This window comes from Melanerpes formicivorus, unplaced genomic scaffold, assembly GCF_026170545.1.
Source record: "Melanerpes formicivorus ecotype bairdi unplaced genomic scaffold, bMelFor1.0.p_v2 SCAF_40, whole genome shotgun sequence".
NCBI lineage: Eukaryota > Metazoa > Chordata > Aves > Piciformes > Picidae > Melanerpes > Melanerpes formicivorus.
In genome coordinates this window covers 6,060,695-6,086,910 of record NW_027142392.1, presented here as the reverse complement: position 1 = coordinate 6,086,910, position 26,216 = coordinate 6,060,695, and the positions used below count along the sequence as shown (strand labels likewise).

Sequence of the window (26,216 nt, the reverse complement as noted above, 5' to 3'; positions counted from 1 at the left end):
TGTCCCTGCTTCTCCTGCGCTCAAATTCTAGGAGGGTTTTGGTGCAATTAGCAGTTAAACTGCATCAAACTGGGTGTCAGACTTGAGCTAGGATTGCTGGCTGGGCGCCCCCAGCGAGTTTGGAACAACACGGCAGGAGCCAGCACATATCTCAGCAAGAGTTTTGCCATCCTGCCGGTTTGTAGCCGAAAGGCCCCGTCCAGGGAGCAGGGCAACGTCTGCGAAGGGCAGCTGAGTCTGACCAAAAACTTAAGGGAGGGTGATACAGTGTTTGACTGTTACCCGTAATGTAAATTCATGGCTCAGGCTGGACCCATTTCTTTCAGCTAAATAACCACACTATAAATCAGCAGCATATTTGGCATATTTGACCATTAAAATATTTTCTTGTTTCTCTGGTCTGCTTTCAGAGAAAAATAAAATTGCAAATGCATAGTGTAAATAAAATTATAAACCAGTTGCAAGGGGGAGAAAAAAAGAAGATTAAGAATCTCTTTTTCCTCTTCTTGACATTTCTAATCAACACAAAGTATCTCAGGCAGCCCTGCAAGCACACATCTTGTCCTGAAAATGGAGTGCTCTATTTCTGCCCTTTGCATATTCAGTGTTCTCAGAAACTTTGCAAGCCTTTGTATCAAAGCAGCGTCACTGTTATTTACTGACAGTTGTGGAAAACATGATACCACCATTGTCTGAAAGTAGATGTGTAGATAAAAAAGTGGCAGTTGCCTTTTAATTGCCCCAGATAGCACAACTATGTTATTGAAAGGGAGTAAGAGGATGGTAGCAAGATAACTTGTTCACATGTGGGATGCTACCAAGCAGAAATGTACCTGTCAGGAGCCACACAAAGAAACCACAAGCACACTTCTCCAAAAACCTTATGCTAGTGATTTAAAAGCTGCCAAGGATTACACAACCTGCTTGATTGCTTGAAGAACTTATAGCCCAGCTGGCATCCTGACAATCTCTTTGAAGTTGAAGGCATTAGCCTTTATCATTTACTCCTATTAATATTATGATCTGTTGCTTATATGAAGTTGGCATTTCAAGGCCCTGTTCAAGACCACATTGCAATACATACTGAAAAAAAACAGACCAAAAAGCCTTGCCCTTGTTCATAGTTCAGGCTCTACACCTTCTGAGAGAGTGCTTGTGGGGAGGGCATTGCTGGATAAGTGTCTAGCCAAGAACATCAATAAAAGCAGAAAGCAAAAAGGGCAGAAGGATGAGAGTCCCTATGATATGATCCTTAGCTTATATATACTGATACTGTAAAGTTGATAGAAGCAATGCTGAGCTTGGACAGCTAAGATCAAAGTGTAAACACTACATGAGTGCTATATCATCAGCTGAATAAATACAAAGCATGTTTCTGTAGCTCCTCAATTTATACATAAATACCTACATACAAATGTATACTTGTTCTGCACAGGATCCCAGTACTGAGCAGCCCCATGCATATCCCAAATTTTATTATTAAAGCAATCCCAGGACTAATGTAGCACTTAATAACATAATTAGGCTAAAAGAGTTTGTAAGATTCTTACTTTTTACAGTGTGCTTTTGGGGATGGAAGTATTGTTCATATTTTTGTTATTTAAAATGACATGTGGCAAAATGCCTCTGCTTTTGACCATTCTTCATTGCCAGTACTTGTGAAATATGGTTAACATTCAATCCACTTAACCTGTGTTCAGATTACAATGCTCTGTTAACACAATTTCTGCTCTTCCCTCAAGCTGAACTGTTACTGACACTGGCGATTGTACACTGTTTATCCTGCTTTTCTTATTTCAGTGGCAGTCCAGATGGATTCATCCTTCATATAGTGAGCATGGGAAATCATATTATTTTGCCAAGCAGTGCCTCAGATCACAGCTGCACCCTAGATATCCTTTCCCCATTATCTTGTGTCTGCCCCCCCAGGGACTTAGCACTGATCGTCACCTCCTATATCACATCTCACTTGGCTGCAGCACAATTCAGAGTGTGAGGACATTCTAGACCTCATCTTCTCATCCACCATAACGGTCTCTCATTTTGCCTTTTGCTCCTGTGCAAGTGTTTCCATAAATTGATTAAATTTGTCCTAGTTCAAAGCATTACACTTTGCCAGAAGCATATAAAATTGGCACGACATTACTTTGATTCCAGGTCAGTGAGAGTTTATCCTCTTAACCATATTAAATGTTATCAACCAATTTCAAGCTCACCTCAAGGTCTCTGAGTGTGCTTTGGTTCCTGGGAAACTTTCTGATACACAGGTATCACTGCATCCTTTGTCTTTCCCACACTGAAGAGCATTTGAAATCAAACTCCTCTCTACCCAGAGGGTAAGCACAGAATAAAAGTAACTGAGAAATAAATTTTTTACTCCTCAGAATGTAGAGACCCAACTAGGCATGCAAGATAAACGAGAAGACAATTTTCAGACACCCATTCAGGAGTCATAAAACTCCTTTCACAAGTGCTTTATTCATCAAGAAGCACTTTTCTCCAGATAGAACACAAAATATCAACTACGCCTCTCCAAGTGATGCTTTGGCCTGGATTCCAGATAAAATGTTTTCTCTATCCCCTCCATCTTGCAAGTATGTATGTTACTATGTAAAGAAACATGAAGGAAACAAGCAAGAAACTTAATTTTTTTTCTTGATAACCCCAGGAGATGCAGCATTGAGAGATAATTAACTACTGCTACTTACTTTCTCACTCATTCTAACTTAATATCAAAAATGTCTCTTTCAGATTTACCGTAGCTGTATCCTCCACATTAAATGATACAATAGAATAGAATAAATCAGGTTGGAAGAGTCATGACATCCAACCCATCATCCAACACCATCTAATCAAGTAAACCATGGCACCAAGCACCCCATCCAGTCTCCTTCTAAACACCCCCAGTGATGGTGACTCCACCACCTCCCTGGGCAGCACATTCCAAGGGCCAATCACTCTCTCTACAAAGAATTTCTTCCTAACATCCAGTCTAAACCTCCCCTGCTGCAACTTGAGACTGTGTCCTCTTGCTCTGGTACTGGATACCTGGGAGAAGCGACCAACCCCCACCTGGCTACAACCTCCCTTCAGGCAGTTGTAGACAGCAATAAGGTCTCCCCTGAGCCTCCTCTTCTCCAGGCTAAGCAACCCCAGCTCCCTCAGCCTCTCCTCGCAGGGCTGTGCTCCAAACCCCTCCCCAGCTTTGTTGCCCTTCTCTGGACACATTCCAGCAACATAACATCTTTGCTAAACTGAGAGGCCCAGAAGTGGAATCAGTACTCAAGGTGTGGCCTGATGGTTGGCTGATATCCACTGAGCCAGGATAAAAGTGGAGAACACTTTCACTGGAGTAAAACAAAATAAAGAAAAAGAACAAAAGCTTTCAAAATTAGGTAGGAGTCACTGTGTACATTTCTACCTCAGAACAATCTGTCTTCTTTAGGTATTCATGTTTCAGCAATATCATACTAAACCCAAAAGCAATGGGTGTTATCGATTATGCTTATGCCTAGGCTCATGCAGCAGAATTAGCTGCACACCCTCATCTTTTTCAGGACCTCACCACAGCTGTGTCCCAAGCTCTACTGCAACTCTGTATAGACTTTACACTATCTAGAAAAAAAAAAAGCCAAATGGTACAGCAAGCTACAGTTATTCAGCTCAGATTGGTTGAATTTCAGGTCACATAATAAGGTCTCTGATAGAACAAGAGCTAACAGCCTCAAGCTGTGACTGAGTAGGTTTAGACTGATATTAGGAAAAGAAATTTCATGGAAAAAATGGTCATCTGTTGGAATGTGCTGCCCAGGGAGGTGGTTGAGTCACCAACCCTGGATGTGTTTAAAGGTCACTTGGATGTGGTGTTTGGGAATATGGTTTAGGGGTCAACCTTGCAGAGCAGGGTTGTTGGTTGGACTTGGTGATCCTGAGGGTCTTTTCCAACCTGAATGTTTTTGAGATTCTGTGGCTGCTCCTAAATTTTGACACTGCATCAAGCAATAATCTTCTCGGATTATCAAAATATGTGTCCTGCTATATGGAGCCATTTTATGAGTTAGATATATTGAACCCATAGAGCAATACCAGATTTTGGTCTACATGAGACCAGAAATTGCTCAAGTCTAAAAGAGACAGGATATTTCTGGCCACCTAGACCCTACACTTACAAAACAATAGGCTGTGATGGGAGTGCCTGTTATAGTAAGGCAGTTTAGCAATTGTTTCTAGGAAGATTATTTTTTTAATATGTTTTTGCTATCTTTGAAAAGCAGGTCCAAACTTCTATTTAAGCCAAATGTATGTATTTCCCAAACTGTTTGGATGCAGAGCTGAGTCACAAGTTTTGGCAGAAATCTGAGACCCCTGGGGAGGGAAGCTTAAATTCAGTCAGTCACTGGCCACAGGTCTTTCCTTGCACCTCTATCTCCAGTGTGGGCACAGGCATGGTTGTGTCTGATTTTCATGTCTCTGCCTCTATGTATCTCATAATTTCATGCAGTAACTTCACAGTATCACAGTAACGCAAATGTTGGAAGAGACCTCGAGGATCATCGAGTCCAACCTGTCACCACAGACCTCATGACTAGACTATGGCACCAACTGCCACGTCCAATCTCCTCTTGAACACCTCCAGGGATGGTGACTCCACCACCTCCCTGGGCAGCCCATTCCAGTGACTAATGACTCTCTCAGTGAAGACCTTTCTCCTCACCTCGAGCCTAAACTTCCCCTGGCACAGCTGGAGACTGTGTCCTCTTGTTCTGGTGCTGGTTGCCTGGGAGAAGAGACCAACCCCTTCCTGGCTACAACCACCTTTCAGGTAGCTATAGAGGGCAATGAGGTCACCCCTGAGCCTCCTCGTCTCCAGGCTAAACAATCCCAGCTCCCTCAGCCTCTCCTCATAGGGCTTGTGCTCAAGGCCTCTCACCAGCCTTGTTACCCTTGACTTCAGATGCCTGAAGTCAGACAAGCCATCTCCAACCCTTTCTACATATAAAGGCTATAACACAAACAGCTGTGGGTATGCAGTGCTTCAGGTTGCTTTCTGGCTTGCATCTCACTGAGTAGTACTGACAGAGATCTGTCCAGTACAAACAGATCACACAGCTCTTATCGGAAGGCAGATTAAATAAATGTCTTGCAGAAAATAACATCTCCCTTGAACTCTTCCCCACTAGAACTGAATGCACTGTTCCAGCAGATGTCTTACACTGTGTACACGGGCAAGATTGCTCCCCTGTTTCAGCTAAATAATCCACTTCTTCGGCATTAGTTCTTTTAAGCACAGCCACGGTCTGAGAACTCATATTGAGACATTCACTACCGTGAGTCCAAAGTATTTCTCTCATAATTGCCTTCCAAAACAGTTTCCCATCTTATTGGCAGAGCTTTATTATTTTTTCCAGATGTTTTCAATTTGGCTACAGTATTTTATAATGTTACTCCACAGTCTGAACATACAAGATATTCCCCCTGAGCACAGAAATACATTCTGATACCTAGTAGTTATATTTTTTCACCTCTGATTTCTGTTTCTGGAGTCCTAATTTAGTTATCTTCTTATTTACCCATGACCAACATGAAGCTCTTTTCTGTATATTACAGTGATATTCATAGTATTCTCATCTTTCTATCCTTCCAGTATTTCTTAAAGATGTTCTCTGGAGATGTTCAGTGCAAACTATTGTTATGAAAATGGTTGGCTACAGCACATGCTCATTTTAGCACTTGTGCAATGTTTGAGTGAGATCAGCCACTATGTTATGTAAGCCATTGACGGAAAGAACAGGATCAACACATTTGGTAAGCAAAATACAGGGTGTTTATTCTGCATGGGCAAATGGAAATCATTTGAACTAAGACCGAATAGACTAGACTAGACTAGACTAGAATAGAATAGAATAGAATAGAATAGAATTAACCAGGTTGGAAGAGACCTTCAAGATCATCAAGTCCAACCTATCATCCAATACTATCTAATCAACTAAACCAGGGCACCAAGCACCCCATCCAGTCTCCTTCTAAACACCTCCAGTGATGGTGACTTCACCACCTCCCTGGGCAGCACATTCCAATGGCCAATCACTCTCTCTGTGAAGAATTTCTTCCTAACATCCAGTATAAACCTCCCCTGGTGCAGCTTGAGACTGTGTCCTCTTGTTCTGGTACTGGATGCCTGAGAGAAGAGACCAGCCCCCACCTGGCTGCAAACTCCCTTCAGGTAGCTGTAGACAGCAATAAGGTCTGCCTTGAGCCTCCTCTTCTCCAGGCTAAGCAACCTCAGCTCCCTCAGCCTCTCCTCATAGGGCTTGTGCTCCAAACCCCTCCCCAGCTTTGTTGCCCTTCTCTGGACACATTCCAGCAACTCAACATCTTTCCTAAACTGAGGGGCCCAGAACTGGACACAGTACTCAAGGTGTAGTCTAACCAGTGTGGTGTACAGGGGCAGAATGACCTCCCTGCTCCTGCTGACCGCACTGTTCTTGATACAGGCCAGGATGCCATTGGCCTTCTTGGCTACCTGGGCACACTGCTGGCTCATGTTCAGCCTACTATCAACCACTACCCCTAGGAGATTATGGAATCACAGAATGGCTGCAAAGGACCTTTAAAGAATATCTAGTCCAATGTCCCTGCCACAGACAAGGATATCTTTTATTAGGTTAGGTTGCTCAAAGCCCCATCCAACCTGACCTTGAACATTTCTAATGATGAAATACCCACAACTCTAGGCAATCTGTTCCAGTGTCTCACCACCCTCATCATAAAAAAATCTTCTTTATGTCAAATCTAAATCTACCCTTTCTCAGTTCAAAAGTGTTTCTCCTTGTCCTGTCACTTAGTAAAAAGTCTCTCTCCAGCTTTCTTAAAAGCCTCCTTTATATATTGAAAGGCCACAATACAGTCTCCCAGAGCTTCTTTGCTCCAGCCAACTCTTAGCCTTTTTTCTCAGGTGAGGTATTCCAGTCCACTGATCATTTTTTGGCTCTCCTCTGGACCTGCTCTAACAAGTGTATGTCTTTCCTGTGCTAAGAACTCCAGAGATGGATACTGTACTCCAGGTGAGGTCTCACCAGAGTGGAGTAGAGGGACAGAAATCACCTCCTTTGGCCTGCTCGCCACACTTCTTTTGGTACATACCAGTATACAGCTGGCTCTTTGGGCTGTGAATACACACAGCTGACTCAGATCCAGTTTTTCATCCATGAGTGTTCCAAATCTTTCTCTGTGGGGCCTCTCTCAATCTCTTGGCTAGCCTGCATTGATACTGGGTATTATCCTGACTCAGGTGTAGGACTTCACATTTGGATTTCAATTCTATTTCACTTCTGGTTTCTAAAGCAGAAAAAATGTCCAATTTCCACCACCCATCAAAAATAAGAAACATACAAGTAGAATTCATAAGTATTAAATCCATAGATATGTGTAATAGTCAATGAATATTTATTTGCATAATCTTGTTTCATTATTCTCCTTTGTTGCATTTGTCTGATTGTGGTTTGCATTGATTTTACAATATTGTTAGCTATAAACTTTATGAAAAAGCATTTTGAGTCTGGCTTTTTAAAGGTAGATTTATTTGTAATCTTCTAATTCTCCAAGATGCAATTTCTCGACCATTTCTATCTGTCCTGTTCCTATTAATATACTGCTGCTCATGATTGCAAATTAAGTGCCTTGTGCATTTAGCAGTGCTCTTCACTCTGATTGCTCACCTACATATTCATCACTGAGCTACAAAGTAGATGTTTAAAGGAGATTCCCAATTCAATTCTTTTAAATATTGACAGTTCACAGTGTTTCCTTCATCTTCATGTGCCTTCACAATCTTCTCAACATTTTTACCCATTTCCAAACTCTGAAAACCTAATTTCAACATCATTCTCATGTTTTGGGTGGGAAGAATTTGTCAGAGCATCAAAGGCCTAAGCTGGCAAAGTGCAGATGCTCTCTAGGGCATGGACAGAAGAATTATCAGCTATATGCCTGCATTAATGAAATCATGTAGCATCAGTATTACAGGGCCCAGCTCTGCCCTCTGCCCCGTTCAGCTTTTTCTTTGACCTCAGAGGAAGATGTGGTTGAAAAACAAAACCTGACCTATGGTCCTGAAGCATTAGAAGGTATTGTCTGCCTTTCATTGACGAGTAAAGCTCAGTGTCAAAGCTAACAGAAAAATTCACCCACCTGAAATTGAATTTTGACAGATTTGGGAGCCAAAGCTCTCCAAGTCAGCATAACTTTGCAAGAAAAACACCTAATTCTAATGAATAAGATGTCACAAAGTGCCTCTTTGATTTTCATCCCCAATTTCCACAAGTGCTTTCAATGTTACAAAAACTTGCCCTGGGCTGAGCATCAAGCCAGCCTGGTTTTGGATCAGCCCCCTCCAGGCAATACATTGAGTGCAGAACCATGTCTTTTGTACCACAAAACCAAATTTTACAGGTATATCCAACACTGACAAATGGTGACAGTATAAAAACAGCAAAGGTGTACAAACAGGTGACTGCTAGTGAGAACCCACATAAGGCAGCAATCACTGTTCAACCTGTTAATTTTTACACCAAAGTAAAAATCAAAACACAACAAAATGTACAGGTTTCACTTCTTTTGCCACTTGGAGGGACTACAGCCTCTGACTTCCTAGAAGTCCTGCTTTCTTCCACTCTGTGAGGGACTGGTCAAAAGTAAAATGAGTTAGCAGTGGAAGCCTTCTTGCTGAAGCAGAACTAGCCATTGGAATGGGCTACCCAGGGAGGTGGTGGAGTCACCATCACTGGAAGTGTTTAAAAAGAGACTGGATGGGGTGTTTGGTGCCATGGTTTAGTTGATTAGATAGTGTTGGATGATAGGTTGGACTCAACTCAAAGGTCTCTTCCAACCTGGTTAGTTCTATTCCATTCTACTCTATTCTACTCTATTCTACTCTATTCTATTCTATTCTATTCTATTCTATTCTATTCTATTCTATTCTATTCTATTCTATTCTATTCTATTCTATTCTATTCTATTCTATTCTATTCTGTTTTGTTCTATTCTATTCTATTCTATTCTATTCTATTCTATTCTATTCTATTCTATTCTATTCTATTCTATTCTATTCCTACTGCACAGAAGAGATGGGAAATTCCTGTGATCAGAAAGGCAGTATACAAGGCTGTACCACAAGGGAGGTCTCAGTTGGGACTTGGTTTGTGCTGGCAGCATAGGTTCATAGATTCATATAAATGAACCACTTTTGCTGCAGGGTACAAAGGCACTGCAGAGCCTTAAGTGATTCTCCCCTGGGTATGGTACTCCTCTCATTTGTTCTTCTGAAGCACCCAGTTCTGAACAAAGGTATTTGCACACTTAATTAGGGCGCCAAGACCTTTACTGGACTTCTCTACTGCTGTTATTCTGACAGCTCATGAGCAAAAATACTACACTGCAAGAAAGCAAACTGGAAAACAGTATTTGCAGATGTGTAGAAACAATGTGTCATCATATGGAACAAATAAAGAAGTATCACAGAAAGCTTTGCAGAAACCAGGTGACACTTTTGTCTTAGCAGTTCAGATGTAGAAGCGGAAATGCACTGAGTTCCTTGTGTTTGTGAATAAAGGACACAGCTAACTACTGGCTAGCAAAACTCTGCTGAATCAGAACCCCACTCTCCCTCCTGTTGAGAGGTAACAACAGAACAGAAGTAGAGCTGACAGCAAAATATACTCTATGGTCTGCTATAATTCACCCCATCCTCTCTCCCTTGCAAATTTTTCAGGAAGAGTACTCCATCTGAGTGAAGATCCTAGCAGCAAAGCCTGGAATAAAAACTGCTTCATGTACCTTGCTCCCCTTTCAGGAAAGCATAAGGTCTAACCCAGAGGCCTGGCTCAGTGCCCGGCTTTCCCTGGCAGCTCCTGGAGTCCAGGCGCTTCTGCTGAATCTGCAGCCCTCTGTGGCTTCCTGTAGCTGTTATTTTTCAGGAGGGAGCAGACCAAGAAAAAGCCTAAGAAGATACTGTGTTCTGTGGGTTTTCTGAGGCCCTCATAAATGTATAACATTTTTCCTATCCACAGCAAATGCAGGTTTGGTCAGAGTTACACACTGGTTACAAAAATGGGGTTTATAGGTCATACAGCAATTCCACTAGTTTGTAAAAGGCATCAAGAGGAGAGTAAGAGTGATATCACAGGATTGTGTCAAGTAAGTGCTCCTCCCAGTACTTGATGATTAACTGGTGCAGAGTAAAAATATTTTAACAAGCTGAGAAGTGACTGAGTTTCTCAATATTTATTAGATATATAGGGACTGTAAGGGAAAAAAAATATTTGCCTGAAAGTTAATGATTGCTTTATGATTTATGATAAGACTATAAATCTCTATGCAAAGAGGAGAGGAGATCAAAGGGAATCACACCCCATTATGCATCCTGAGGCAGCCCGAAGACTTCACTTTCATATCTTGTTTCTTAGCAAGGAAAAAATTTGAGCTTAAGATGAGGAAAGATAAAGCAGGCCCCAACAATTGAATCATCATCATCAACTCGAGTTGAGTTACTATGGCAATGGCAGTGCTGCTGCACAGCTTCCTCTTACTCTGTCCACTGGTGCAACAGCTTTGAAATGTACATGGGAAATTTCCACCGCAAATGTGCCACGTGTAGCTTGCAGGAGAAGCCCATGGTCTCAGGAGCCCTAATCTCTACTGAAGGGAAGAGTAAATTTGTGTGATTAAATTATATGCTTTGCCATTTTCCTTTTTCCACGGAAATGGTCTCAAAGCAGTAGAGAAAGGTCTAGGATTCTTCCTGTCCTTTTTGTGCCTCAGGAAGGTATATTCCAGCACTTAGAAGATACAAGCACACAGAATTTTTAATGCCGAATTTTTAAGCATTTCTTTCAGCAGTAACTACCTCATTCCTCTGAATTATAGATGCCTTGACATTGCCAGGGGAGGATGGTGTCATCTTTTTGGCAGAGCATAGCTTAGAGCTCTATATAAGTAATGGATCTAATCCTGGCAGCAAGTTAATAAATTAGTAATTATAACTCTTTGTATATGCAGCAATCAGTGTGTCAGTACTCACCAGTGTCCTCTTTCCTCTTTGAGGACTAGATGAATTCATCACCTTTCCTATTACTAATTGTACGTTCTCTGCAGGGCACATAAAAGACACATTTGCTCTTAATTATTTTTGAGACATATTTAATATTGATGCTCCAATAGCAAACATAAGTTCCTGACAGGAACTGGGGCCCTTTGCAGGACACATACCTGCAAAAGGCATCTTTGCCCAAAAATACTATTGCTGAGAGTAGAGTTTCTGCAAGCTTATTAAATATTACAGGCAAACATTTATGTTGAACCTCAAATGAGCTCCACACTGAGAATTTCATCATCCTTTGCACCCACTATGTGGATATGAACACAGCCCAGATTGCAGCCCTGCTAATAAATGCATATGTCTTTTAAGCAGACCCACTGTGGCGAGCAGATGAACAAGGTTAACACAGGCATTAATCAATAGAAGGGTCAACAATTACCACAATAAAGAGGTAAGGGAGATTATGCAGTAATTAGCTATTCTGTGCAATGTATTATCTGAGAATCAAGGAAGTTTTTACATGGCCCATTAGAAGCTCTCACTGCATAAAAAGGATCAGACAGCATCTGACGCATTTTGCTATTTATATAGCTATAGATCCATCATATCTCCACTGGTAACATCTGCCCGCTGTTATGTATTTGGTTTGGTGAATCAGTGTGAAATTTGTACCACCCAGCCTCCGCTCCTCTGCCCAGGTTTTAAGATGTTCATGGTCCTTTCAGCCGTTTGCGACCAGCGGTAGCCAGCGCGGGCAGGGAGCGGGCAGGGAGCGGGCAGGGAGCGGGCAGGGAGCGGGCAGGGAGCGGGCAGGGAGCGGGCAGGGAGCGGGCAGGGAGCGGGCAGGGAGCGGGCAGGGAGCGACCTCCCCGGGCCGGCCCTTGGCAAGAGGTGCCGGGGAGACACGGCTGCCGCCCGAAGGTACCGAATGGGGCAGGGGGCTGCGCCCCTGGCCCCGCACCTGCTCCACACCCTCGGGGAGGGCGGCGGCAGCATCGGCGGTGGCGGCCCCGGACGCGGCGGCGGCACCACGTGTCGGGGCGGGGAGCTGCGACGGCGGGGCCGGGCCGGGCTCCGCCACCCCTAGCGCTGCAGCAGCAGCAGAAGCCGCAGCAGCGAACCCAGCTTAGCGCATCCCTCTCGCCCATGCCAGGTGCCTGTCCTCGGCTGCGCGGTGACTGAGGAGCGATGGGACCTCTGCGGGAGAGCAGTAAGGTGAGGAGCCGACGAGGGAAAGGGGTGGCCAGTCGGGGCTGCGGGGACAGAGGAGAGGCAGGGGCAGGCAGGCACCGCAGGGGCGGGGGAGGGCGGGGAGGGGGGGAGGATTTGCCTGCCTCTGCTGGGATGTTGGGAGGAGGAGGGAGCGTCCGAGGGGTCCCTGACGCCGCGGTGTCCCTTCCCGAGCAGGAGCAGAAGACTCAGCTGGAGAGGGAGGTGTCCCGGAGCCGCATCCCCCGCCTCGTCCTGCGGCCGCAGCCAAAGGTATCTCCCGCCTCCGAGTCTCCGTTTTCGGAAGAGGAGAGCCGGGAATTCAACCCGCCCAGTTCCTCCGGGTGCTCCGGCAGGACCATCAGCAGCAACAGCTTCTGTTCAGGTACCGCAGACAGACCCCCCCGCTTGTAAGTCCTCAGCCTAGGGGTCACGGTAGGTCCCGCCGCGCCGACTACCGAGGCTCTGCAGTCACCCTGAGATACAGCATTTGTATGTCGGGCTCTTACCGAGCCCTGACGAGCATCCTGCTTTGCAGATGAAGGACAACGGTTGACTTTTGGAGGGAAATCCAGTTTCCCTCCTTTTAATGCGTGTCCATAAGCAACACCAGATGTTTCCATTGCGAGTTCTGCCATCCATTCCTGCTAAAAAGTTGGCGGATTCACTGCAGCAGAATAGTTGCTTTAAAGAGAAAGATTTGCCTTAGAACCTGCAGCCTGGATCTGAGGCATTCCATAAAAGCCTGTAAGCCACAGAGCCTGTAAAACAGGGGAGCTGCTGTTAAGGGTATCAGACATCAAAAACTGCAGTTCCTTTTGGTTTTGTGACAATGATTCTTGTTCATGAATCAAAGTGAAATATGTAGGTGAGGTTTTCACTGCCGTGTTGAATTGAATTTTTGTCTATAGGAGGATTCAGGCTTCACTGACAAGGTTGTCACCAAGCATGAACTGTGCATGATGTCTTCTCTATAGAGAGGGCAATGTCTGGGTGATACACCAGAAGGAGATTACTATTCTCCAGCTGTAGACCACAGAAGTGGCATTTGCCCTTCAACATAAGTATATCCCATTACATCAGGAACAATTTGAAACCATATTTTTTCATGCTGAATATTAGTCTTGTGTAGAGTTTACCCCAATTTAAATGCCTCAACTAGCAGTGAATGACTCAAATACCTACTAGTGCTGAGTAATCTTTAATTCAGTTAAACTGTTCACTGTGACATTATGTATGTGGATAACAGCACTGAGGATCACTGAATCATGAACACTCTGATTCTAATAGCATTTTGAAAAGCATAGCATAGTTTAACTACTCATCTGAAATGTAGCAAGTATTTTGGTAAAAGTTAATATGAGAGCAAGTTTCTAAGCTACCTTTTCGTTTATTTGTAAAGTATTTCAGCTACCAAGGGTTTTCCTGAGAGCTGCCAGAAACACTCACATTTATCTTTGCCTTCACTACAGTGGACCAGATTTTTTGTAAATGCCTTCAACCTAAAGCAGTGTACAAGAACAGTCAGCTGTCCTAGATAAAAAACACTATCTCCATGTCTGAGTCTACCATTTCCGTCATAGCTTGGACAGATTTTGCAATTCAGAATGAGTGGAATGATCTATTTATTGTTCAATGAACAAAGAAGAGCATTAAACAAACAACATATTATTATAAGAATGCTGAAGTCTTTTTCCCATGCCTTTTGAATCCCTCAACCTTATCTGTTTGAGTTTGCCTGTTACAGAGAGCTAAAATCCTTTGAAGCTTTCAAGAAATACATTATTTTTATGGTCCCTCCTATATGGCTGCTTTTTATCCTGATTTTTTTCCCCCCTAGGTCTTGACAAGCCTTTCATCCTGGTTACTGATACTCTTTTTTATATCTTTTGGGTTTGTATCATGTTCTTCAGATCTAGTCAACACAGTTGCCAAAGCTATCCCACTGCACTATATAGGCTGTCTTGAGTTCCAGCAGAGCTTTGCATTTACTTTGGGTGTGTCTGATCTCACAGCCTGACAGCTTTAAGGCCCCTTTCACAAAGGTATTCAAGAGTGTGAAGCTGGTGTCTTGCCTCTTAAGCACAACTGCTCATATTTTTATTTGCTTTATTCATCTTCTAGTCTTCCATGAATGTTGTGTTGATTTACTTTGATTTTTTCCCCATCCTGAGAGCTCTGTGCTTCTCAAGCTGCCTGCAGCACCCATACATGTATGCACTACTTAGTTTGACTGCTGGGTCAAACCTTACGTCAAGACGCTGTCCTCCATCCCACTACATGGTTTTGTTGTTGATAGGTTCAATGGATTTTTCACTGTGGTGCAGCAGTTGCTGACTTGGTTTCCTCGTTCTCTGATGTCTCTTCCCTGCCTTCCATTTTTTATCCTTCCTTACAATCATATATATAATTTAGATTTAAATCCCCCAGTGGCAGCAGGCAGCTGCTGGTTCCTGGTTTTTTTCTGAGCTGGGGGGGAAGCATGGTGAAGAGCTACATGGAGAGGTAAGTAGAAGGGCTGCAGCCTCTAACCTGCCTTTTGTGGTACCTGGCTAGGAGCAGCTTTCAGTCTTGGCTGAGAAGTGGCATGTGCAGAAAGTGTGCTTAAATTAGCAAGCAATACATTTGGAATAGGTGAGCAGATGAAATGTGATATGATGAACGACAGTATGATGGCAGCATGAAAAAGCTCACAAGCATTCAGTCTTTTTTGTTACTGCTTTGAAGCATTACACTCCAGAAGGTCCTTGGTAACCAGCAGATAGTGTGAACAGAACCCTGGAACAATTCCTTTCCTCTTCACACTTCTCTTGTAAAGTTGCTTTTTACCTTTCTCTCTTTATTATTGATACCTAGTGGTTATGATCAGTAGATTTCTTTTACCCTCAATAGCAATTGTAATATTTTTTTTCCCCTTTGTCAATTTAAGTATTTATTTCCTCCTTGATCCCCCAGAGCTTCTGAGGTTGCTCATTTTCCCTGAGTGCTTGGATTGTGAAGGTTTGGAGACCTTTCTCTCCAAATGACAATGTCTTCCAGGTATCATTGATGTTGGTTTAGGTAGGGGGAGCCTTGGGGAACTGTGGCAGTGCTAAAAGCATGGTGGCAACAGCAAAAAATTCCTCCTGGCAACAGACAAGACACCTGGTTTTAATGCTTAGTCTCTTTTGGTTGTTAGTTCTGGCTGAAATAAGTTATACATTTGCTTTATAGTCTCCCTTTTTATCTTGTTTGAATAAGAGACTCACTTGATCACATTGGGCAATTATTTGCAATAGATTTTATGTCAGTTTTGCTTTGTAAGTCTAGATGAAAACAGTGAGACTGTTAATCTTATCAGTGATATTCCCTGTGAAATGTGTTTTTAGTATTCTTTGTTTCTGCCAAGTGAACATGGATGCCCTCTGAATGCTGTGTAGGTGACTTGGGCTTTTGTATCAGCATTCATGGTGCACAATCCTTCCTCAAAATACTAGCACATCTGGGCTCTTGTTTGTCATTTGATAGGGGGGCACTTCTCTTCCTCAGCCACTGCCCTCCTTTGGCTTGGATGTTGGCCATAGAACTTGTATGATGAAAAAATACTCTCCCAGCAGCCTCATCTGACTCAGCTGCTACCAAGAGTATGTGTCATGCATATTTCCCTCCTAAGTTGCACTTGACTTTGAGGAGGCTGTGTGTGCTTACCTTGTCAGTTAGGCAGAGAGCACAATTTTAAACACTGTGAACAATCTATCTGCTCAGGAGCTCATGGTAGCATAGCTGCTCTGAGAAGGAGCAAGGCTGCCTTTGGCAATTCCAGCTACAGTGCTTGACTTGTAAGAAATAAGATACTGAGGGTGGGGTGTTATCCTGGGGTTTTCTGCACGCGTCCTTTTGATGCCAAGCCAGTCGCATATTGGATCAAAGAGAGCCTGGATGTGCTAAGCTCAGCCTGTTTAGCTTTTCATTTTAAAAGAAAGTTAGTTTGGGATATACTTTCCCCCCTATTTTCTGTCTCTGAATAGCTCAGTTTTAAAATCTGTTCTTATGAAGAAGAGTTGTTACATGCTACCTTGCTAACAACACCCTTTAGAATACCTTGTCTTCAGAAGCCAGCCACCTGAATTTCTGCAAGCCATGTAGCAGTGCCTTGATAACTGACATGCAGCTTTGCAGGAAGCACTTGTGCATTTAATAACCATTTCAGCAAAAGACTTCATGAGCCAGAGGACCTGGTTTATACCCGTAGCCCTTTTCTAGAGCTTACCTGCAAATATCCTCTTTACATAGGCTTCATAGTACTATGGGCCATTGAAAACCCATAGCACCTCCATACAGGCATGACTGTAACTTACTCCATCTAAGCTTTCAGAAATAGAAGGCAAAGATTCTTATTTGTTTTCCCTTTAAAACTTCAAGAGCTGTGTTCAGTGCCTATTTCAAAACTTGTTCTTCTCTGGTGTAAAATTTGGGGTTTTTCAAGATCTTGCTCTTTACATGCACTGCACAGTAAATGTACTCTAGTACTGTGGCTTCACTGTAAGCCCCAGGGTGTGGGTGATGCAACAGGAGTCTCAGTGTTGTCTTTCCCTGCTCACTTGCTCTTGTGCCTTGTCTCCTTGAGCTTGCAGATTATCTGCCAATTGGCCCAGCTGTTGATGGATGCTGGGGCTGAATTTGCCGTGCATATGTTGAAAAAAGCATGTGTGCTTGAGGCAGGCTTAGTTGAGTCAATGTGAATGTGGAACCTGTATTGCTAGCCTAAGGCAAGAAGAAAAGGGTTGCATGGGTGTCACTGGATGAAAAGTTGCATCTTCTCACACTCTGGAAGTAATTTCTTTGCTAGTGCACTGAATGAGATCATATTGTAAACCAGCTAGCCTTGGAGGCTGCACCATTAGAGTGTGGTCTGTTTAAATGTATACTTCTGAATAGAAAAAGATAGAGGAAAACACATTTGCAGTGTTTTAACAAACCAACAGCTTGAGGCCAGAGGGTTAATATAAACTACAGAAAATAATTGCCTCTGTTATTTGTGTGTGTGTGTGTATAGATGTGTGCATATCTGTATGTATGGTGATGATGATGATGATGATGATGATGATTATTATTATTATTATTATTATTATTATTATTATTATTATTATTATTATTATTAACTGTGAACTCTCCTGTTCTTTTTGCTTGTTGTAGGACAAAATACTTTGTTTAAATAGTTCCTTATTATTTTATTTGTCAATGAGTTGTTGTGGTTTTGGTGTTGTTGTTGTTTGGTTTGTGGGTTTGTTTGTTTCATTTTGTCTGAATTACTGAACCAAAGAGGTATTAAAAGTTCCTAATCAGGTGATATGGAATCATAGCATGGTCTGGGTTGGAAGGGACTTCCAAAGGTCATCTAGTCTAACCCCCTCTGCAGTAAGCAGGAGCATCGTCAACTACATCAGGTTGCCCAGAACCCTGTCAAGCCTCACTTGAACATCTTCAGGGATGGGACCCCAGCCACCTCCCCAGGCAACCTGTCCTGCAGTCCTTTTTTCTATGCATTTCCACAATCTTTTAGTCATTTTTTCAGATTTCTGAAGTGGAGGTCTTCTTCAGCACATTTGTTTGCAGCACCCTGTAAGGCAGTTCAGTAATCACAGTGATATTAACTTACAAAAACACTGACACAAAATCTGCTTTCAAAAATGCCTGTGTGGCCTTTGCAGAAGGATGACACTGGGGACATGCTTCCTTTTCTCACTGCTGCTTCCCTGGAGAATTTCCTGCTGGGCCAGCTTATGTGCAATAATTTATTATTGCTTCATATTGTTAACCACCAGTTCTGTTCCTGCAGTGCACAGATCTGTTCCAAACATGGAAATGAGAAAAGTGCCTAGGTACTGCAAAGCAAAGCTTGGCTGTTCCTCAGGTTTTGGCCTTTGCCTGCATCCCTTTCAGCTTGACTAATTATTCCCTCTTACTAAGTAACTATCTTTTTGTTCCTATGGCACACAACATCTGGAAGCCAAAATATTTGAACTTTATAATGCTTGTTGTCACATTTTGTATGTATCTGTCAGCACTATGAACCTTTAAAGCCTGACCCAGAGCCTCCTGAGGTCGATGGAAGAGTTCCTGTTCTCTCTGGCACATTTTGGATGGTGTCCTGAGAACAGTCAGTACTTCACCCTTTCTTCTACCCTGTTTGTGGCAGTTTGATGTGTACTACACACGGAACTCTAAGCTGTTCATGCAGTTTTCTGTTGAGTTGAATGTTATCACACATATTGAAGAACATCACAACTTCAATCTGAAGTCTTTGGGTTTTGGGTTTGGTTTTTTTTACTGTTTTATTAAAATAGAATCTTGATGTTTGAAAATAATATGTTTTAAATCCACATTTGTAGGTTTAATCTCAGTCCTTGAAATTTTGAACCAGTGTTTTGATGTGTATCTCCAAATACAAGGAGTGGGTTCTGTGGTGATGCTAAGTCTGGGCTTGGAGAACATTAGGAAAAAAAAAGGAAAGAAAATGCATAGAACAACAATGGATAGAATCTATCTGTTTTCCTTCCATTAGAAGGTAAACTGTGAAGCTTTATGAGGTCATGTTGAAACTGTGAGGGTCGCAGTCATATGCTGTTAGCCATGGAGGCAGAGCTATGTGAGAGCAAAGGGGTGCAATATGTTGTGTGATTGGAGGAACAAGCACAAATTTCTATGTGGTGTGTTGAAAGTTTTTACTTCCACAAGTGGTACCTTTAGAATCAGATAGAATATTTGTAATTTCTTTGTTTGCTGCATAATGGAACTAAACACATGAAGAAACACACTCTGAAACCCATCTATACATACATCTCTATCTCACATTATGTTAATGTTTAATGGATAGTATTTCCTATATGGGATGCAGTGAAGGCTCTCTCACCAGAGGCAGCAGCAGTGGTTTTGCTTCATCTCTTGTCCTCAGAAAAGGATACTGAGGTCTACTAAAGTGGAGCACAAGCCCTATGAGGAGAGGCTGAGGGAGCTGGGGTTGCTTAGCCTGGAGAAGAGGAGGCTCAGGGGAGACCTTATTGCTCTCTACAACTACCCGAAGGGAGGTTGTAGACAGGTGGGGGTTGGTCTCTTCTCCCAGGCAGCCAGCACCAGACCAAGAGGACACAGTCTCAAACTGTGCCAGGGGAGGTTTAGGCTGGATGTTAGGAAGAATTTCTTCACAGAAAGAGTGATTGGCCATTGGAATGTGCTGCCCAAGGAGGTGGTGGAGTCACCATCACTGGAGGTGTTTAGGAGGAGACTGGATGGGATGCTTGGTGCCATGGTTTAGTTGGTTAGATAGTGTTGGATGATAGGTTGGACTTGATCTTTGAGGTCTTTTCCAACCTGATCTACTCTATTCTATTCTATTCTATTCTATTCTATTCTATTCTATTCTATTCTATTCTATTCTATTCTATTCTATTCTATTCTATTCTATTCTATTCTATTCCTATTCTAAAGTGCTTTAAAAATCTTACCAAACAGCCAAGGCTTTTCTTTGTCTCATAGACAAATGAGGAACAGGTTGCCCAGGGAGGTGGTAGAAGCCTCATTCCTGGAGATTTTTAAGGCTAGGCTGGATGTGGCTCTGAGCAACCTGGTCTAGTCACACCAGACTGCTCATGGCAGGGGGGTTGGAATTAGGTGATCCTTGAGATCCCTTCCAACCCTAACAATTCTACGATTCTATGATTTTCAGTTTTTCCTGTCCTCACCTTTAGCTAAATCTTTTCTTTACAGTTTTCAAATAGATGTTTCAGTCCTTTATCATCTCACTCTCCTTTTCCAAATGTAATCTGCAATATGAAAACTCTGGGAGCTGTTCTATTCCTGACTACAGCACTCCCCTAGTAACAGTACTATTTTTATCGATTTTTTTACTAGTAAGCCTTGATGTATTTGCTCTGTAGTACTGATACCATTAGTGGTACTATAAATGTCATGACGAAGCCAGTAAGCCACAATTATATAGTCCTTTTTTACAGACCGTTTCCCAGAACTCACATTAGTGCTGCTTATTAGTGAGATGTTCAAATAGGAGGAAGATTAGTAGAGGCATCATTTGCTGCCAAAGGCAGTTAAAATTTCCTGCTTTGGTGTAACTTTGCTATTGTTCAATCCTGTAACAACATGTTTATGGGAAATAACTGCAAGACAAAAGATGTCCAAGCTCAAGGAGTGGGTCAGTCCATCTTCTTTCACCTCTGTCTCCCATGTTTTACACAATCTGATCCTGTCACCATTCATGCCATGCTGTGAGTGAGTGTGGAGGACCTTCTGCCAAATTGAATGCAATGGAGATCATTTAATTCAACCTCTTCTTTGAGGCAGGGCTGTTACCAGCACTACATCACATCAACCATGGCTTTGTGTGAATCTAGAAAACCTTCAAGGACAAGCAGTTGCACAGACTCTCTAGGTGACCTCAGGGAGTGATGGAGCTGCTGCTGCCTTAGTTCACAGGCAAAATGGAGCACAGTTAATTCAAGTTCTGTCTGTAGAGACTAAGAGATTGAAAGTAGAATGAATTTGCTTAGCAGGATTTCATATAAGTTGACCTCCTCTCTTTTCCTGACAGAGCCACAATTTTGGTTGCTCTTCTGCTCTGCTTTAATGTGCTTGACTTCTAGTAAAACAATTGCCTCACAAGCACATGACATTCTGATTCATTTTATTAAATACCAACCCCAGCAGGTCTTAAAAATAGCTGTAAAATGAGATTAGAATTGATCAGAAGGATGAAAACTAGTAACATTTTTAAGATTCTACTTTTAGTGAATGTCTTAAATATTTTTTCTCAACAACCTGTGTGATTTTTGAAGGTTTTCAGGTTCCAAATTGTTAGTGACAAATGGCTAATCCTCTGCAGTACATCCAATCTCTTGTTGGAATGGCAGCAGTAAAAATGGAATGTTTTAGTACAAGTAGGAGCTGAGGACAATATTCATGCTGCTTGTGTGACTTGTTGCTGGGCAGGTGAAGGTGCTCTCAGACAGCTGTTCAGTGTTGTGGTGAGGTAGGATTCAGACTCCTATCTGTTGAGAGCCTGAGGGTGTGGACATGAATATACTCCATCTCTGTCTTTCTGTATGCACTACTCATTTTGCACTGTTATGTTTAACCCTACTGCTTTTACTTTGTTGCCCAGTTTCTCCAGAATGTTCCAGATATGAATCTCCTGGTAGCAATGATACCTGACTGGGTCATGAGGCCTTACACCTCAGTGGTTCAGCTGCCCAAGTCAAACTGGTGGTTGTGCTAATCAGTGGAGAGAAGTGAGATCCCCCAAAGAGAGACTCAGAGTAGGGGGATGGCTGAGCTTGAATTAGGCTGTCATTCAGACTCACCCTCCAGAGAAGTGTCCTTCTCTCCATTTAATGCAGAAAGAGCCTTACAGGTGAAAGCTAGGTGATATATTCCCTTTGGCACATCAGCAACCTTCATTGGTGCATAAAGCAGCTCTGCGCACTACAAGATGTCTTGAGAAGAAGACCAAAGCAGCATGGAGTGGGTTAAAAAATGTGGAGCAGACAAGCAGAGTGGCAGAATATCCTGAAAAATGCTGAAATGCCCTTGGTGATATCCCCATGGTCAATAGCCAGCCCACAGTGCACCATCCCAGCAGAGCCATGGCTACACAGACTAACGGTTCCTGGGATGAATGGAAAGGGAGCTGTCCCATAAGAGTCAGGAAACTTATTTTTGCCTTGTATACTGCACCTTGAAAGTTCATCAGATGCCCATGTTTAATTCTGGAATCCACATTTCTTAGTGGAAGTGCAGAATATGTGCAGCCTTAACATTGCTCAAGGCAACCATAAGAGAAGATGAAAGTGGAACAGTGGAATCAGGTAGGGAGTGGACAGTTCAGACTCAGTGAGTAACAAGATCTGTCAGCTAGCAGTGAAAGTAGAAATGAGTCAGTGGTTCTTGAGCCAGAGCATCATTAATTATTTGGATACATTATGTAAGGAGATTGAACATGCAGTGTTTCCTAAAGCCTTTAGGAAAAGGCAGTACTTCTCTAAACAAGGTTCTGAGGCATTTTCCAATGAAACTTCCCAGAAAATCAGAGATAATCATCATGGCCCAATGTATGGCCTTAAAGCCTATGAGAATAATATTTTTGTCAGTTGTTAAGAGTATTGTTATCTTTAACACTGTTGTTTATACTTCAGCTTTACTATTTGAAAGTTCGTCAGAGCATGCAAATGTCAGAGCGCTCTGAGCAACTTCCCTGATTGTTTGTTTGAGGAGAGACTGTCCCATGCTTGGCTTTGAAACTTGGCAGACATGTCTGATCTGGGAAAGGGGTTGGATATAGAGTTTCAGTGATGAAATCCAGCTGATGTTCAAAGGGAAAGTCTACTCCCAGAATGCTCTTAGAAGGCTGCTGTGACAAACACACCATGAATATTGCTAAGAAAGCAATGAAAGTCGTGTGTTATGAATTTCTGCAGTTTTCCCTCCCATGCAAATGAATAATGCAGCCAGGATCAGAAGTATGGACTTTCACTTAGTATTTTCCAGTTTTCCTCATGTGCCTAAGAAGGTAAATCAGGTCTATCTGTACTCCTGGACCCGATATCCTCACTGGGGCAAAGCTCTTGCTGAGTTATAGGACTGAATCCTTAACTAACCTTGCTGAAAACTAATTCACCTCATGTCTTAAGCAGAAAGTGAGTCACATTGTGAAGTGAGTAACGTTGTGAGCTTGTCTGTTCCTATTCCCCCATGATAGATTCCTTACCTTGGCTCATTTCTGGGTGAGTGGAGGTCTTCTGCCAGAGTTGTCAGCAGGGTTTTGGAGAACCCTAGAGGTCTGTAGGAAATGCTGAAGCCACACTGCTGAGGTTGCATCCTTCCTCTTGTGGATGAGAAGCAGAGGTGTTCACTACAGCAGTGAGTGGGGTGGGTGGCCAGGCTCCCTGTAGGAGAGAAGGGCCATCAGCTTGATGTGTGGTCAGGGTCAGGGGGGAAGTCTGTTACACTTCTGTGGGGAGTTCACTTACAATATTAAATGCAATTAAATAGCCTTTTAAAGCTGTAGTAGCAGGGAATAACAAAAGCAAGTGCATACAATTTGGCTTGCACTAAGTAGCTGGATGACACATCAGTGTTCACCAGGACTTTTCCTTGTCCCAGCTGTACTGCAGAGCTTTGCTTGCCTTTGGTGCCAAGCACTGTTATCTTGTATGCAGCTGTTCCCTTCTGTGATAGTAAACAGTTAGATCTTCAAAAGGCACTTCAAAAAGCTGATATAGAAAAAAATATTTCTCTGCAACTTGAGAGAAGCTTTCTAAAGCTTCTCTCAAACTTTAGAAACTTCATAATTTTGTTCACATTCCTGCCACATACAAGATAGAAAGAGTAGAAGTCATACATTAGATAAAAAATAACAATCAAAGGAGAGGAGTACAATAAAATCATTCATTTAGTCCAGCTGCTGTGGGGATGCTCACCTGGTTATTGGTGGGTCTAAAGGGCACAAGGGGTATGAATAGAGAAGAGCTATTGTTCTCTGTGCCAGGTTCATTTATTCCTTTAATAAGCTCCCTGTTGCAATGATGACATTCAACAAGTCCAAGTGCCAGGTGCTTCACTTTGGCCACAACAACCCCACACAGTGCTACAGGCTGGGGTTGGAGTGGCTGGAGAGCAGCCAAACAGAAAGGGACCTAGGGGTACTGATTGACAGCTGGCTGAACATGAGCCAGCAGTGTGCCCAGGTAGCCAAGAAGGCCAATGGCATCCTGGCCTGCATCAAGAATAGTGTGGCCAGCAGGAGCAGGGAAGTCATTGTGCCCCTGTACTCAGCACTGGTTAGGCCACACCTTGAATACTGTGTCCAGTTCTGGACCCCACAATTTAAGAAGGACATTGAGACTCTTGAATGTGTTTTGGTGCCCTAATTCTTGCAACTGTAACTTTGTTTATCGTTTAAAGGTTTTTACCAGCTCCTGGGGTTCTTCCAGGTAGCACCTCTATAGCTTTGGGAGATAGATGTACATAAAATTTCCCAAATAAAAGACATCTGTGCAGTCTGCAGAACCTCTGCAGGTATTGCAATGATCTTGTTGGTAAAGAGATTAAATAAATAGTTTATTGCCTTTTTTTTTTAAATCACAGTTTTGAAAACACTGCCATGTAGAGACATATCTAAGTAAGTGGAAAGGTCACAATTAAAAAGAAACTGCAGGAACCTTCACTTTTCCTTTCTTTTTTTTTCTGAATGTATTTGTTTATAAATGTGTGCTTCTAAAGAGAGGAGACTTTGAACACAGCTAAAGGAGCTGCTTAAATGCAATTCAGAAGCTGCCCTGAAAGTAGGATTAAGCATGCATAAGAGACCAAACCCTGGAGAAGAGGAAATGGGCACTAACCTGGGAGGAGACTGCCACTTTTTCTCTTCATTGTGTTGAGTTTATTATGATGTTGGTGAGAACAGAAAGGGTAAGAACTACACTAAAATCATGTGGGCAACAGTCTTGCATTAGCCAGGCTGAATGTGGGAACAGGCTGAAAACCTTGTTAGAAGTCTTCTCTTTCCTGTTATTCTTCTAGGGACAGAGTTGCAGAAGGCACCAGCAAGATGGCAAAAGAAGGTGATTAACTGAGGTGATTTGAAGGAACCAGATATCATTAAGGTGTATTAGCTGCTTTGCACCATTGCTGCCCTTTATGCCTTGGGAGATAACTCTGGCAGTAGACTGGGCTGCCCCTGTGGCTTGGCATCATGGCTGGCAGTCTGCAGAGGCCTGGGTAGCAACACCTGAGGCTGCCGAGTGTTGTTACAGGCTAATACGCATAGCATGGATGGTCAACACTTGCTCCTCGTTGAAGTCAGGACATGTAGACATGAGAAACAGAATACTGGAACAAATAGGTGAGGGTTGGGTAACTGGCCAGGCATGAAGGAAAACTGGTTCACATGAAAGGATGAGGTTGTTCTACTGTACAATAGCAAAAACTGCACTTTCCTGCAGAGGGGAGGTAGGCAGGGAGGGAATTAGATATGGGTGCCCCTTTTGCCTCATAAATGCACAGTCATATACTGATTTTTTAAACCATTTGTCCATGCAGAGCTCATTGTAAGATCAGTCTTGACCTACATTATGAATGGTGCTGAAGTGGTTGTTGCAATAAGATCATGCAAATTGTTTGGCTCAGTTGCAGATACATCTTTGAGTTTCATGTTAGGTAAAGATAATGCACTGGGAGCAGAGTGCAGTCACATAATTAAGCTTTTAAGCTTTCATTTTATCCTGGGAAAGGAAAAACAGCTGCATTTCTCCAGGAGAGTAAATATTCAAGGCTTCCCAGTGTCAGAGAAGCTATTTGATTTTGGTTTGTATCTCCAAAACCACCATTACTTTTTGGAGACCTGTGATTACCCAAGAAAATGATTAGATGAGGGGCGTGTTTGATATGTGAATTTCATCTGAACTCAGACTCCTTGCTTTGCATTTAATTATTAAGAGATGGAGTGTTTGTATTCCTGGAGGTGAAGAGAGTGGGTCTGTTCCTGAGGTGACTGATGATGCTATAAAGTGCTGGTGTACCCTCAGAGGAATTCAGCTTTAAACAAAATCAGTCTGTGTATCATGCCCCCTCTTTAGAACCAGGCACCTCCCAGCCACTTGTCAAGAATGGAAGAGCTCTGTGATCATGGGCACTTTAAAAACAGAATTCTGATAAACCTTTATGGATGCCAAAAACAAAAATTATGACTTTGTGCACATGGGCTGTAGGTTATTCTCCTGTTGTTCAGAGAGGAATATACCTTAAAGCATGTGGCTCATCCTTGCTTTTCATTCCATGTGTGCTACACAAGCCATTCTTTTGTCTTTTATGCACTTCTTCTTGCCATAATATTCCCTAATCTAGCTAAGTCAAAAGAATTGAT

At 42.7% G+C, this 26,216-nt stretch overlaps 1 protein-coding gene across 3 annotated transcripts in view; it reads left to right on the top strand.

The window, feature by feature from the left end:
- The window catches only part of SYBU (syntabulin), a 67,022-nt gene that overhangs the window by 16,134 nt on the left and 24,672 nt on the right, over positions 1-26,216 (top strand). Inside the window, exons 1-3 of one of the 3 annotated variants that reach the window (XM_068158660.1) lie at positions 11,777-11,793; positions 12,249-12,310; positions 12,503-12,689. In XM_068158660.1, the coding sequence (XP_068014761.1) occupies positions 12,284-12,310; positions 12,503-12,689 (214 nt within the window). In that variant the 5' untranslated portion in view covers positions 11,777-11,793; positions 12,249-12,283. Of the gene's footprint in view, positions 1-11,776; positions 11,794-12,192; positions 12,311-12,502; positions 12,690-26,216 lie in introns of those variants that run through there. The other 2 variants (XM_068158659.1, XM_068158661.1) reach the window with 2 other exon arrangements.